Genomic DNA, 14,703 nt, shown 5'->3' on the forward strand with positions numbered 1-14,703 from the left:
CAGAAGCCTTTACGTCAAAAAGCCGCTCAAGTTGACGACGTGGCTGAGGTACGTCCCTACTCCGTGTTTCAGCGGACCGGGGTGATTCAAATAAGTGCTGCAGGCTGTGTTCATTTGCTAGTTGAGACAGTCGGAGCTGATAGATGCGCTGACAGATTCTCCCGAACCCTGTACGTCAGTCCTTTGCCACTATGTCTGGAAAAATTAAAAGTCGAAGCGCCGCAAACGCAGACTTGATATCTGGCGGTGTGTCCTGCGATGAGCGCATCTTGCGGGATTGTCATCAACTGTACACGGACCCCGACTGCGGTGAGTTGGCTCCCTTTTATCCGCCTCTCGAACATCCTGCTTTAAAGAAGTTAAAGTTATCCAGTGAGCATCTCAGCCAGCAGCTAACACGCCCGCAGCTACCTCATGAAGCTAACCTTGTCACCTGATGCTGGACGCTAACCGTTAGCTAGCTATTAAATCACCTTTGCTTGTTGCGCTGATTTACTGCTTGGTAGCTCAGTTAACTCGACGAACAGCATTGCTACTTGTTGTAATGCAGTATTTGTACGCGTATGGGTAGTTTTACGAGCTTGTGTTTCAGTCAGGGACATCAGTGGGTTGTCCGGACCCCCCCCCCCCCCAACACGCATACACACGCATACACACGCATACACACGCATACACACACATATATACACACACACACATATGTAAGTCTTGAAGACCAATATTGTGCTTTTCACTTCTCTAAAAGCATTTTTGGAAGTGTAGAACGGCTCTTGTCTGGTACTTCATCTTTTTTATGTAACAGCACGATTTTTTTTAAGCATAAACTCAACATCCCTTTTGTTTTACTAGAAGAAATTAACCAGTTGTGAAATAACCACCTATGGATTTGTGTGATGGCGTTCAGGATTGATGGCGGTTGCTGAATCCGTCGGTGTGAAGCTGCTGCCACCCAGGAAGAAGATCACGGTGATGCTGATGGGAAACCACTCTGCTGGAAAGAGCTCCTTCATCAACTGGTAAATATATTTAACAGAATGCGACTTGACAGCACCTGTTGTCCCACCTCTGTATTTCCTGCTTATGTTCCTGGAGCATTTGGTTGTACCACAGCTCAGGAATGCTTAATTTATTTATGCGATCTATAATGCAGGAGGGCAGTAAATATCATTCTGTGAGGCTGAATTGAAACCAGCTCAGAGAAAAACAAGCTGTCAGCTTCAGTAAAGTGAACTGAACTGTGCCGAACAATGAAATGACAAACACGGCAGCATTCCTCCTCAGTGGGATCAATAAACGCGTGACTAGCAACCGTTCAAGTTCAGGGTTTTTCCCCCTCCGGTGTTGGAAATCTCCAGGCTGGAATCCGGACTTCTCTGCTGTCTTGACAGCTGTGTTGATAGTTGTATTTTTGTGCTTCAGGTACGTTGAAGAACACGTCCAGCGCACGGGCGTGGCTATCGAAACTCAAGGCTTCAGCTTTGTTACAAGTGGACGCAAGAGAGAATCTCTCACCGTGAGTGCATCATCCTAAACACTTGCATTGTCGCGTACTTTGAAGCGAGAGGTCATTCAGCGTCAAGCGGCAGCGATGTCGACTTCCTCTCAGTGGTGGTGGATTAAAAGGAGCCTCTCTGGTGATTTCAGTACCTCTGTAACCTGGTTCACAAGCTCCCTACTGATCTGCTTCTGTTTTATCGTCAGGGGAACGCCACCCTTCATCTGTATCCACACTTCAAGCCTCTGCAAGAGTTCAAAGGTGAGATCTGAATCGCTCTCTCTCCCTCTGCTCTTCCACTGAGCCATCATCCGGACACTTTTTTTTCTCTTTTCTCCTCAGGCTGCTGCACTTTAAAGTGGGATGCAGCAACTGGGGCTGTCAGTCAATGAAAAGAATGCGTCTAAACTCGAACAATGTTTTGCAAGTAATCACATATAACAATTTTGATGGTTACACACTTTATGAATAAAATATATATTTATATACTCTCACACACTATAAAACTACATTGATTTTGGTAAGTCTAAATAAATGAATAATTAAGCTTAAGAGGTCCAAATCTTCCTTTGAGACCACCTCCAGTGATTACTCAGACCTCTCCATTTTCAACCTACATCCATTTATGGGATCGAGGGTGCAATTAATTTAATTTAACGCATTCATTTTTCATGATCAATTAATCAAAATGAATTGGCTATTAAAAAAAACAATAAATAGATACAAATGCTGGTTCAGAAATGAGGTCATTTTCAAAAGTGAAGCCACAAATCAATGTGCGTGTCAACGGAGCTTTCAAGTACATCTTTATCAAAGTAGAAGTTCGTGCTAATGATCAAACGGTGTCATTAAAATCTACTAATGTTTGTTTTGTTTTGTTTTTTTTTGTTAATGGCTGTTCTCTGACCCTCCCTTGATTTCTTTTCTAGGGGTTTCAGAGTATTTGAGCACAGAGATCTGCACGTCGCGGCAGAAACGTTTCAGCTTGGTGACTTTTGTGGATTCCCCGGGGTTGGTGGACGGAGACATGAAGTACCCCTTTGACGTGGATGAGGTCCTCCTGTGGCTCGGTGGGTCTGAGGGTTTTTGGCGTCCAGTCACATGTAAATGCTGGCGTTTGATTTTTAGGTTACTTCTTGTGGTTAAATGACACCTGGGGTTCAAAATGTACCAGCTGATCCAAATTTGATTGCGCTGCTTATGAACCCTTTTATTCCTCTGCACGAAGCTAAACGTGGAGCACCTCCTTCCATGTTGACGTTGTAATAAAATTATAGATTGTGGAACCGCATTTTAGTCCTAAATTCATCACCTTATGAGAGCTATAATAACTGTCCTTATTTGGACCAACAACTTTATTATTCTAGTATTAGGAGTAATGCATATATTTTTATGAACAAAAATATTTTGTAGTATTACTACCACTATAGTTATCATAGTGTTCTGATAAAAATGCAGTAATACGTGTTATTAATTACTGCTAGTGTCAGCAACATTGGGGGGTTTAGTGTTTTCTAGAAATGTAACGTTTCCTCCCGCCCTCAGGTGATCTCTGTGACCTGATCCTGGTCTTCTTTGACCCCATGGGTCAGGCTCTCTGCAAACGCACCCTCAATATCGTGGAGAACCTGAATGAGAAACATGGAGATCGACTGCGTTTCTACCTGAGCAAGGCTGACGAGGCCGGGGGAGAGTCGGACAGACAGGTATGACAGGAACAGCTCAGCCTCGCATCTTTCGCCCCCCCCTAATAAACACTGCAGCTAAGCTAGGACACGCCCTCTTTATGTGAGGTCAGCTGATGAAGGGTTTAGTCGTGCAGACGTGAAGATATTCCTCTACATTGCAGTTTGTCTCAGTGACACTCAGACTTATTTGTTTTTGTGTGACTGGCTGCCACAGAGAGTCATGATGCAGATTGTCCAGGAGCTCTGCAAACGACCGGGACTCAACAAATGTGGTTTCGACATGCCCACCATCTACATTCCTAATCCAAACAAGGTAGGGGAGGAGGCGCATACGTCCGCCCCGGGAAACGTGATCTCTGCATGTCGTTCTAATGACATTGTTGTCTTTTGCTCCTGTGCTCAGCCAAGTCGCTGTGTCAACCAGATTGAGGAAGTGTGCCGCACCGTGGAGAAAACCATTAACCAGACAGTCCAGAATACGCTCAACTCCCTGGAGAAGGACTGTGAGGTCATTGGTCAGGCCATCGCTGACACGCTGGCGAATGACAGGTAAACACACAGGAAGTGAAGAGGTGGAGTTTACAGGTTGTGTTGTAAAATCGGAAAATCCAAACCTCATTGAGAGACCAAGCATCGAAAAAGTTGCCCGCATGTGGCTTTTTGCCTCACGTTTCTGTTATTTCAGCATTATTTGACTGAGACTTTCATGAGATGCGGCTGATCGCCTTTAGATTAGAACTCACATTCTCCAGTCTTTCCATCATTCACCACTTAAAAAAACAACAAGTCTGTATTTCTGTCTTGGCATGATAAATGTTTAGGTGTTCCAGTTGTGCGATCCTGTGCAGAGAGTAACTGACTCAGACCAGTGGGACACACGTGGTAGCATCCAGGAGAATAACCCCGAGCCTCTTCTCTCGCAGGCACACCAGCGCGGCCAACCGCCGTGCGCGCTGCAAGAGCTGCTTCCTGACTCTCCTGGGCTTCAGCGTCCCGCTTGCCCTCCTGGGTCTACTGGTTGTGGGTACTCTGTCCCAGGAGTTGCTGGAGATGGCTCTGGGTCGCCAAGGCACAGAGGCGCTCTCCCTCTATCTGGTGAGTTTATGGGAGTGTTGGTGACACAACCAGTCACCAGTTGCGCAGTCAGCGTTTGAAGCGGTGTTATTGTGATCGACAGATTCCCATCGTGCGACTGTTGGACTCGCTCTCTGGGGAGCAGCAGCTGTACGGCTGCGGTGGGCTCGTCCTGCTCTCCTTCCTCCTGCTCATCATCGCGCGCTTCTCCTTCAGGTAGGAAAATAACCTGCAGCGACCAAGCGAAAGACAAGCGGCCAACTTTCACTTCTTGAATTGTATTAGGTGTTTCTTGTTCGTTTCTACCCTCACACACTGCTGCAGCTGCGACTGTGACGTATCTGTACCCTAAACTAGAGAAACACCATTATTTTGAGGCATTAAGTCTCATCCTCGTCCATTATTTTTCCAGAAGCTGTTAACTGTTTTTTTTTTTTCCCCCTAAGCAGCTTCATGTATTTGGAGCGCTATGGATTTGCTGCGCATCTCAATGAAGAATTAGAAATAAAGCGCGCTCATCACCTGCAGCTTTTGGGCTGATTTCAAAAATGCTGGGTTTGAACTCTTTGCAGGACTCTTGCAACTCTCTCCGGCAAACAGAAACGGCAACTGCAGGAGAAGCTGGAGTTCGTTCAGGAGGTGGCCAAGACCAAGAAGGTAAGACGCGTGAGATGCGGAAACACTTGCCGCCATAATAATACAGGATCCCCTTCTAACTGTCTGTTGTCCGTCCTTCTAGAAAAAGCTATATGAAGAATATCTGCGTCAGAGTGTCAGCGATCATGACATGGACTTGTAGAAGACTGAAATGCCCCGCCCCCCCGTCTCCAGAGACTAAGGACCAAACACAGCACAGCCGGTTTAAGTGTGACGTACGCTCTTTGAAACCCAGTGACTTGTTGGAGCTGCGGGTGCTGTAACACGATTATCTAAATGTTGCCTCTATAAAACTGTTAGAACACACTACCTGAGGATGTTACGAGCATTTCTATAAATTCCGTGCCTCCATTCCACATCGAATTCAGGCTTATACCACTTATGATATTTAAAGTATTTATAATATTTCTTTATCAGAGAAACTGTATTTTTGGTTAATCGCCATACTGTATAGCACTGGTTCATCTGAGGCACTTTGTTACTGTTTTTGAAACCTTCCACCAGCATTTTATACAGTTTTTGGACTGCTTGGTATCGTGAATTTTTCCATTTTTGGGATCAATCACATCATGGCCAGTTGTTACTTGGACTGAAGAGTCAATTATCTGAAGTGGATTGTAAATGAGCAATCGTGACCTTTTCTCTGTAACCGATCTGACTTTTTTGTATTTCTCTTTCCTAAACTGTAATCATGTTTTAATCACGACTGAAATCAATAAAATGATGTTCCATGAAGTAAAGGACCCGCTGCTGCCTTGAGGTTTTGTTTTCATTCTTTTTTTTATGAGCGGTTAGTGAAACATGTTCAAGTTCACCTCCCATCGTGTATCTGACAGCGTCCCTGCGTGTCCTTGAAATGTCTAACGTCTAATTCGAATTTTAGGGCTTTTAGAAAGTGATGTCGATTTTATAAAGTCGCAGAAATGCTCAGGAACCTGAGGTGCAAACGTCAAGCATTAGATGCAGACTGAATACTGCAAGTAATCGTTGGACTCTGGTTTTCTTTCCGATCCTTATTTTTCCTTGCTAGTATTTGGGTAAAATAAGTCTTAAATTGTATTAAATAATAGCCTGAACATCTAAAATTACATGTGCTGTAATCATGTGCTTGCACTTAAAAATGTGAGGAATGTGACGTTGGGTTTCTCAGGAAAAGGCCCAAAGACCTTCAAGATGGTGTCCACACTGTCAAAGAATTGAAAATTGTGTGGAATTTTTGTTGTTGTTGTTGTTGGTATTTTTAACCCGGAATGTTTTACTTGTCAAGTTGAGAGGATTTTTTCTGAACCTCTGTTGTTTCATGAGGTTCACAGGACAACAGGAGGATGTTTAAATATTACTGATTTATTCCCAAATCTTATTTATTAGTGCAGGCCTCCAGGTTGAAAATGTGGGTCAGTGACCTCCAGGGATCCCTGCTCGTAATGTCCCAGATATTCAGATTGAAGGAAAGATAAATCCCGTTTATAACACCAGAGAAAGAAGCCAGGACTCTCGGCTAAGAGGGAAAGGCGTTTTTGAACAGGAAAGACGTTGACGTGATTTCCGCAGGCTCAGACCGGGGAAAGTAGTTTCCTGAAGTTGACACTGCTCGGATAACATCCCCACCAAAGCTCTGGTGGTGTGGATTCAAAATGGCCCGGACGAGTTTGCCTATCCTCCCTTGATTCTCAATATCCGGTATTATTGGTCAGATGCGCCGCCGGTGATGGAGCTGTCAGGGGAGAAGAAAGAAGACCCAGGTAATAAAACATTATCATGCCTTATGCCAGCAACAGGTGAGCCGACCGCTTCACACTCGAATGTTGGCAAACACGAACCTGTTGCTCCTCGTCCTTACTGAAACCTGTTGGTGAAGCTCTTTGGTTAGGAAAGTGCTAGTTAGCTTAGCATCGGAATGAAGGGACGCTAGCTCGCTAGCCGCCAGCTATGTAACCCTCCACTACTCTGGTGCTAATTTATCTCCGGAGAATCTAGACGTTATAAACCGCTCGAAGAAGTCCACTACCCCAATAATTTAGATCAACCAGAGTTCCAGTCCAGGTCAGCGGTCATTTCATCTCGAAGACACCAACTTAATGTAACAGAGGAGCTTTTTTTTGACGTCACACAATTTGCTTAACTAGTGCTAGTTAAATTAAACGAACTACGCTCATTCCCAGGAGACCCAAGAGTTAGCAAGACTAGCTTAGCTCCCCTGGCTTGATTTTTTCCCCCCCCTTAAGTTGGAGAAAAATGACTTGAATTTAACTGTAAAAATGGGAGAATGAAAAAGAGGAGTTGTGTTTACTTAAATCATATTTTCCATTGAGTAGAACTGTACTTATACATGTACATGTAGTTTCTCAATCCATACTCGTGGCGAAACAAGGTGCTCATTTCTCATATGAAACTAATTAGCCTGCTGTCATTCTTCATTCCATTTCTTTCATCAACAACATCTATTAAAGCTGCAAATTGGGACTCTTTGCAATGGCAGCAGTGCCCTCTGCTGCCGCAAGTGGTCATTACAGGATGCAGCATTTAAACGCTGCACAAAATAAATGTTATTATAACTGCAGAAAGTCTACAGGAGGCAAAGTGGATTTATGTGTGTTGTCATCTGGTACTGCAGCACAAATATCAGGAGTTAGTAGTTGGTTTGTACAAGCACTGACCTGTCAGTCCTCTAAACTAAAGTCACAGTCATGCGGTTTTATTTTATTATGAATTCATAATACTGATCGATTTTATGTACAAGTCATGTCCGTTTTCAGCTGCTCCTCTGTGGCTGAAGCTCAAGGATTCTCACATCAGAGCCATGGATTACAACGTTGGAATTAAGTTATTTTGATATATTTTCTAAACATTTTGCCTGGAATTATGGAGTTTAGGGGAAACATGGGGCCTTGGGTGATGTTGTCCTCAAGTGTCTCTGTTGAATGTTTATGAGCTTCTGACACAGAAAACAGAAACGGCGTGAGTCACTTAGGCGCTGGGTACATTCATCCTTACGAGGCACTAAAGATGTCTGCAGAAATGACCGACTCCATGTTCAAGTCTCTAACGTCTTTATCACGACGGGTGTCATCAAGCAGGTGTTGAGGGTGGTGACTGGAAATTTAAGAGTCACCATTCTTCCCGGTACAAGTGTGTGTGTGTGTGTGTGTTTTTTCTCTTGAGGCTTTAATTTTGAGGCAAAATAGTTGCAAAATGTTACTTTAAGTGTTTCTGAGAGGTATCGTCAAATTTCACGATCCCTGTTCCGTGTAAAGAGCGGCTCCTGAAACCCGTTGTGAGGTTTTATAAGGCTGACTTAGAGGTTTCTCTCTTTTTAGTGCATTCTCCTTCTTGTTACTGTCCCTTTGCCACCAATCAGCAGGAAACACCCCACAGAAACACAAAGGTCTGTCCTCCCGCTGCCTGCATGTGTTTCCTCCAGGTGCCTCGGCTTCCTTCCACACATCAAAAACATGCAGCTTAGGTTAATCAAGGCCTCTAAATCGCCCAAAGGTGTGAATATGAGTCTGAATGATTGTCTGTGTCTGTAGTTCATTTTTTCAGGATTATCCAGTCACAGCTTTTAAGCTCATCAGTATTTTCTTTGTACAGCAAAGTTTTTACCCTCATATTAAAAAAAAATCAAGTCACCTTCAGCTCACAGGACAAACAATGCAACTGAAAGTTCTTTATATTTTAGAAGTTTCAACGATTGCTGCAGTATCAGAAAAGATGTGCTTTGCAAAATTGAGGATGGGTTTTTTTGTTTTTTTTTTCCCTAAGTTTTGATTCCTCTAAATGTGCCCTCACATCAACAGAATGAAGAGTAGGCTCCTAAACCTGTTTGTCTCTTTCACAGAGAGAAGCCTGCAGGCCGAACTAGCCGAGTGCCAAGCCCAGGTCGAACACTGGCAGGGCGTTGCGACAATCTGTGAATTGAGCAAACAGGAGGAACTGGCCGAGCTGCAAAAACAATGCGATCAAGAGATCCAGTCTCTGCAGGAGGCACTCAGAGGTCAGCGATTCTGTCAGTTACACGGCCTAACGCTGCATTTTTGTTTGGTCTCAAGGAGAGGAAATTAAAAACATGTCGGTCCGTGTACGTGGGCATGTCGACTTCTAAATGTTTGAGGACTTTGACGCAAACGCAAATGATGTTTGGGGCTTTGTTCAACAAATGTCTGCGGGGAAATGGTAAATGAAGCGTTAAACGCCAAGGACCTCTATGTTGGACAAGTGCAAAATAATGATATAAAGCAACAATACATACATGCTGCGCACAAATGTAAGACTACTTTGACCAAAGACCTGACAACATCGTATTTAACGGGATTTTCAGAAGTAAAATTCCACTTTGATACCACGCTGTCGTTTTGACTCTCGCAGCCGAGAGCCTCTGAACACAGCTCAGCTTTAATCTTTCTATCAAGTCAAATGGAGACGGAGACGTCGGGCCTTTCAGAAGCTCTTCAAAAAAAGAAGAAGCTTGATCTGCATTCCGCTTTTAGTGCTTATTTATTTTTGTAAGAGAGGAAAAAGGTTCTTAGACTTCAGCTCGCCATGAGATGAAAGCAGGCACAAACTTTCTGTTCTAATTACAGGAAGCTTCTGACGTTTGTAAGTGACGCGAGCAAAGCAAGTCTCAGGTAGTCTCATCCTAGCGTTTCCATGCCTTGTTCTTGGCCAAAACATTTCCTCCTCGGGGGAGAAAATGTAAAATTAAAGAAAATTGTGCACATTTTAAAATATCAACTTTTACTTAAGATATTTCGGTGCATTTTCCTGATGGTTTTAAGGTTATAATTGATATATAAAGAATGTGTAGATGGTCGGTTTCAGTATTTATTTTTTTGTCTTTAATGAGCCTCTTTAGAAGTGACTTCCTTCATGGTCCTGCTGTGTTCTCAGAGACGGCGGCGCAGTATGAGGCCAGGATAGCTTCCCTGAATTCTCAGCCAGCCGAGTGGAGGAGAACCAGCAGCCAGAACCAGGTCAGTACCCAACTGTCTTGTCTCGCCCCAAAAGAATTTGCATTTGACATTTGGACTCAATCCTACTGATTGGTTCTCTCCTCCTAGACGAGTGGAAGGAAAGGCAGGATGGACGTAGAGGTGGCCAGTAATGAATCGACGGACAGGTCACCCAGCCAATCGGCCGAGCCCGAGGCGGTGACTGAGGGAGAGGGGGCAGCGCTCCCTACGGACGGGTATTTTGCACTACGGCACTGCGACTCGGCCTCACTGTCCTCCTTCTCTTTAGACACCCCCTCTCTGCCCAGAAAACTCCACTCTCAGGAAGACACAGACTCTCTGGTCTCCACGGGGACTCTGGTGCCTGAAGCCATCTACCTGCCGCCGGCTGGACACCGGCTGGTCACCCACTGCGACTGGGATGCACTCAACGCTCAGGTGGGATTTGCTTCACAGGGTTTAAAACTTGTGAATCCACTTTATTAAAGAGATGTTTGACCTTGTGTCTGAAAGTGTTGCAGTGTAATGAAGTGTGTGTGTGTGTGTTGGACAGGTGGCAGAGTTGCGTGGCGAGGTGAGTCAACTGCAGGCCGAGAAAGAAGAGCTGGAGAAAGAACTTGATACGCAAACCAACCACACACACAAGCAGGTAGGACTATTGCCTGTGAAGGTGTGAGCCAGTCACACACACACTCACACTGGGTGGAGGGGGAGTGCAGACTTTGAACTCATTACTGTGTGTGCGCGCGCACGCGCGTGTGTGTGTGTGTGTGTGTTCAGGTATCCATGCTCCAGTCTCAAGTCCACACCTCTGAAGCCCTCCTCCAGGATTTACAGAAGTCTCTCAACCAATCACAGAGTGCTGTCCAGACTCGGCTGGTGAGTGATATGAGGCTGTCACGTGACTCCCTTTAGCTTATTCTAAACTTTCCAAAACTATCAGTCATGTCGCATCTTTACAGTGCTCTCACCACAGATTCATACTCGAGAACATGAGAAGAGGTCGAAATGATTCCAAATCAGTCGTCAGGTCCAGGTTTATTGCTCCTGTTAAACCAAGCGTTTTTGTGCGTGTGCTCACATGAAAGGGGTGAAGCCGGCACGAGACAACCTGCTGCCGTCACAGAACGGCAGAGAGCCGCGTATTTCACTCAAGAGGAACAAACTGTAACCCTGAACACACATGAAGAATATAGATCCATAATTCACAACTGCTGAAGCCAAAGCAGGAAGGAGAGATGGCCAAAAATAACTGTAATTTTCAACATCACTGTTCATTAGGAAGACAGGTGTAGATCTGACCAGAAGCACCTTTGATTGACATGTCATGAATGATGAGCTTATGGCAAATTTAATGTACAGTCGCGTCACATTATCAGCTACAGCAGTGTTTTTATCCAGAAACGCGCGAGTTGGAAGTAGCGAGATACGGTCTGGAGTATGAGACTGCACTGGTTATGTCTTCCTTCCTTCCCTCGTGTATTCAGTAGCTAATCGTGTGTGTCTGTGTTTGTGTGTGTGTGTGTGTTTGATGGTTTTGTGAGTCCAGGCAGAGCTTTCCTTCTCCCAGAGGAAGATGTGCAGTGAGCTGTCCAGGCTGAAAGGAGAGGAGGTGGACGACGAGGCACTGGACCGCAGCTCCTCGTTCCCTCTGACGCTGCAGGTGCATGTTCCTGCTACAGTGCTCCTGCCCCAGAGTGCTACCGATCAAACCAAAAAGCCCTTTCACAACATGTGTAATATAATGGTGGTTTGCAGCACAAGTAGTCAAATATTAAGAAGTAGTTTTATGGTATTTGAAAAGGAACAGAAACTGGTGAGAGGCCCTTATACTTAGAGGTCAGTTCCTCAGAATCAAGTGCTAATTTCAGAGGTTTCTGAACATTGACTTGTCTTGTGGTGGTGGTGGAAAACGGAAATGTCACCTCATTGCTTGTCGAGGGAAGAGATGCACTCACGCTTGTTCACTGTGTGACTCTAACCAGGGGGCGCACTGTGAGGAGCGGCTCCGCATCGAGATAGTCAACCTGAGGGATCAGCTGGACGCCCGGGCTGAGGAGAACGGTTGGTGCATTGTGTCATTGTTATTATCAAGGCCTTCTTCCCCTCGCATAGACCGTTTTTGACCACGACCTGTTTCTGATTCTTCACTCTCTCTCTTCCTGCCTACCTCCTCGTGGAACCATAACTGTCAGAGGTTCTAGAGGGTGAGTGAACCAGTTCTACCTACTGAACCAGTTTTTGGTTAAGTGATTGTTTGATTGATTTATTTGAGGTTTATTTTAACCTGAAAGGAACAGGACAACATTTTGAGCAATAGGCTTATTCACCATCCTTGTCAGAAGATGGATACCCTTCTCTCCTGTGTCATTAGGAAGCTGAGCGCCACCTGGCTGCTAGTTAGCTTAGCACAATGAATGGTAGTGTTCCTATAACATTTGCTCTTCTTCAGTGGGGACAGTCCTTAGGAGGTATAGTCTGGTCTTTTGACTATGGAAGATGCGCTTTGTCTCTCATCAACTGTCCCATTCAGACACACCTAGAGAGCAAACACACATATTTCATTGCACTTGACACAGTTAAACATTTACATGACAACCAATCAGCTGCCAGCCCAGGAACATGGAGGAAGGTGCCGATTAGTTCAGCACGAGAGCTACCAGACTCACTAATCTATGAAATCTCCTTGCACATCATATGTTGATGCTCACTGATATAAAAATAGCTCATGTGGTGTTGTTTGTGACGGCGTGTGCAGTGCAGCTTTCCAGTCTGAAGACAGAGACGGAGAGGATCCAGGCACAGAGAGACCAAGGGCAGGCTGAGCTGCTGGCATCTCGCAATGAGCTTGAGGCCCTTCGGGTGGCGCTCTCTCATGTGCAGAGCAACAACAAGGCCCTTAGTAATGAGAAAGTGAGTATAATTGACATTTACTATGAAACAAGACTTGAAGATCCTGGTTCCTGTGGTGGAAACGTTCCTCTAAAGGTTACTGGGTAAAGATTCTGGAGCTGGAACAGGATTAAACATTCCTGCTCTCTGTGTGGCCGTCAGGCGGCCCTGCAGCAGCAGTGTCTGGAGCTGCGCAGCCAAGTGATCAGCCTGCGTTCTCAGGTGGACACCAGCCAGACTGTCCAGAGAGACTTTGTCCAGCTGTCCCAGTCACTGCAGGTAAGAAGACAACAGAACCGCTTAAAGACCAAATTATTTCAGGCCATCCAGCCGGACTCTTGTTCTGTCCGTCAAGGATTCATTTCTCCTCCTGTCTCAGGTGAAGCTGGAGTTAGTTCGGCAAGCTGAAACTCTTGAACAAGTCAGGGAAATCCTGGAGGACGGAGTGAGTGAACCTGGTTCACCGCCTGCCGACGCCTCATGAGTTTCACAGCGACACTGGAACCAAAAAGCACAGACCCAGATGAAACCTCACAAGACTGACCAATAAAGATCAAGTGACCACGTGGAACACACTGACCACTGGAACTATCACAGCTGGTGCTGTTGGCGCTCGCACGGTGACGATGACCAAGACTTTGACCCATCAGAGACTTTTGGTGTTGTGACCAAAGTGATGTTTGATGAACTGTGAATACTCTGACACTCACGTTCCTCTCTTGTTGCTCCATGTAACCTGCTTATTCCTGTACTAACACACATGTAAATGTTTTGTGTTTATAAACTGACACGACTCCAGCTGAACACTCAACTCTTGGTATACAGACTACACGCTCATCTAGAGCAGAACGCTACAAGGACGTCTGCCAGCGAAGGATCGCAGTGCAATAAGAAGTTATGAAGTGATCCCAAACAAAGACTTGATGAAGTAATTCAAATGTCATTTTACTGAATCTGTTCATTTGTGTTTTAGCTTTGCGTTATCCACCCTTCTGTCTTCACAACCGTAAAAACTTGTCGATCCTCAGCAAATACGATCGTCGTCAAGGACAGAAGCTGAGTTAAAACCTACCAGTATGAATGCATAACATCTTAATATATTTGTGTTGTTCAGACCAAAAACGTTGAGCTTTTAAGTCATTTTTAAATATTTTGTCAGCTTTAGAGCTCAGAAGAGTTGCTTGATGAGACGGAAAACCTCTATGATGATAATCTGATGAAATAAGAAAACGGGATTTAATAAACAAGGTTCAATACACGACCCAAGGAACAATGTAGATGTCAACCGCAGGTTTTTGGCTTCTGTGGGGAAACAAAAGTGAGATGGTGTGTATTTGCTGAGTGTGCAGCGCACACACACACACACAAATTTTAGGTCCTCCCTTTCTGAGAAAGAGCCACTAGGGGAATGCCGACAATAAAATGACAAGAAAACCTAGCTGATGTTTATTAATTTCAGCTCACGCTGGGGATGTTTTTCTCTCTGATGTTTACAAACAATACAAACTGGGCTGATCAGCCACATTAGAACCACTGACACCACTGAGGGTTTGGAACATTTTACAAACTGATTCTGGACCAAATTTTCTAATTATGAAAGTTATGTTTTCTAACTTCAAACATGGACATAAAATATGAATGTAACAAAAAAACAAAACAAAACAGAATAACCTGGATTAATGTAATGTAAAAAACAAACCAAGACACATGTTTGATTTGGTCTTTTATTATGATTTTATTTAAGGTTTAAGCACTCAGAAGACCTTGAATGGTAACACGCTCGCTGTAGATTCTGTTCAGGGTCATCGGCGGCTGGAAGCTATCCCAGACGTCACTGGGCAAGAGGCTGCGTCACCAGTTGGTCACAGGGCTGCATACACAGACGCTCCACCATTCACATCTAGGGACTCCACACAGAAGGACCCCAAGTCAGCCAGCGGACCCAAAC

General features: G+C 44.8%; 2 protein-coding genes across 2 annotated transcripts; both read left to right on the forward strand.

Moving 5' to 3' along the window:
* The first annotated feature begins 4 nt into the window (after positions 1-4).
* On the forward strand, positions 5-5,645 carry LOC147245310 (uncharacterized). Its single transcript, XM_086185915.1, has 12 exons — positions 5-309; positions 905-1,016; positions 1,420-1,513; positions 1,702-1,756; positions 2,425-2,565; positions 3,041-3,201; positions 3,398-3,496; positions 3,587-3,732; positions 4,107-4,278; positions 4,361-4,473; positions 4,830-4,914; positions 4,997-5,645. The coding sequence occupies exons 1-12, from the start codon at positions 192-194 to the stop codon at positions 5,054-5,056; spliced, it is 1,356 nt and encodes a 451-aa protein (XP_086042041.1). The 5' UTR covers positions 5-191; the 3' UTR covers positions 5,057-5,645.
* A 745-nt stretch (positions 5,646-6,390) lies between these two features.
* rabep2 (rabaptin, RAB GTPase binding effector protein 2) lies at positions 6,391-14,323 on the forward strand. The gene is made up of 12 exons (XM_086185914.1): positions 6,391-6,656; positions 8,753-8,908; positions 9,802-9,884; positions 9,972-10,301; positions 10,417-10,512; positions 10,644-10,742; positions 11,413-11,526; positions 11,849-11,927; positions 12,059-12,070; positions 12,622-12,776; positions 12,918-13,034; positions 13,135-14,323. The coding sequence occupies exons 1-12, from the start codon at positions 6,623-6,625 to the stop codon at positions 13,237-13,239; spliced, it is 1,380 nt and encodes a 459-aa protein (XP_086042040.1). The 5' UTR covers positions 6,391-6,622; the 3' UTR covers positions 13,240-14,323.
* Positions 14,324-14,703: the final 380 nt, after the last annotated feature.

Source organism: Aulostomus chinensis, chromosome 18 (genome assembly GCF_037954235.1).
Source record: "Aulostomus chinensis isolate RoL2024-O1b breed Wild chromosome 18, RoL_Achi_v1.0, whole genome shotgun sequence".
NCBI lineage: Eukaryota > Metazoa > Chordata > Actinopteri > Syngnathiformes > Aulostomidae > Aulostomus > Aulostomus chinensis.

What these genes read in the sequence shown, in the direction of transcription:
- rabep2 (XM_086185914.1), top strand. Translation starts at nt 6,623, where the DNA reads ATGGAGCTGTCAGGGGAGAAGAAAGAAGACCCAG. An exon ending in GGAGAAGAAAGAAGACCCAG is followed by an intron (nt 6,657 to 8,752) that starts GTAATAAAACAT and finishes TCTCTTTCACAG; the next exon opens with AGAGAAGCCTGCAGGCCGAA. An exon ending in CGTTCCCTCTGACGCTGCAG is followed by an intron (nt 11,527 to 11,848) that starts GTGCATGTTCCT and finishes GACTCTAACCAG; the next exon opens with GGGGCGCACTGTGAGGAGCG.
- LOC147245310 (XM_086185915.1), top strand. Translation starts at nt 192, where the DNA reads ATGTCTGGAAAAATTAAAAGTCGAAGCGCCGCAAACGCAGACTTGATA. An exon ending in AAGAGCTCCTTCATCAACTG is followed by an intron (nt 1,017 to 1,419) that starts GTAAATATATTT and finishes TTTGTGCTTCAG; the next exon opens with GTACGTTGAAGAACACGTCC. An exon ending in TGAGGTCCTCCTGTGGCTCG is followed by an intron (nt 2,566 to 3,040) that starts GTGGGTCTGAGG and finishes TCCCGCCCTCAG; the next exon opens with GTGATCTCTGTGACCTGATC.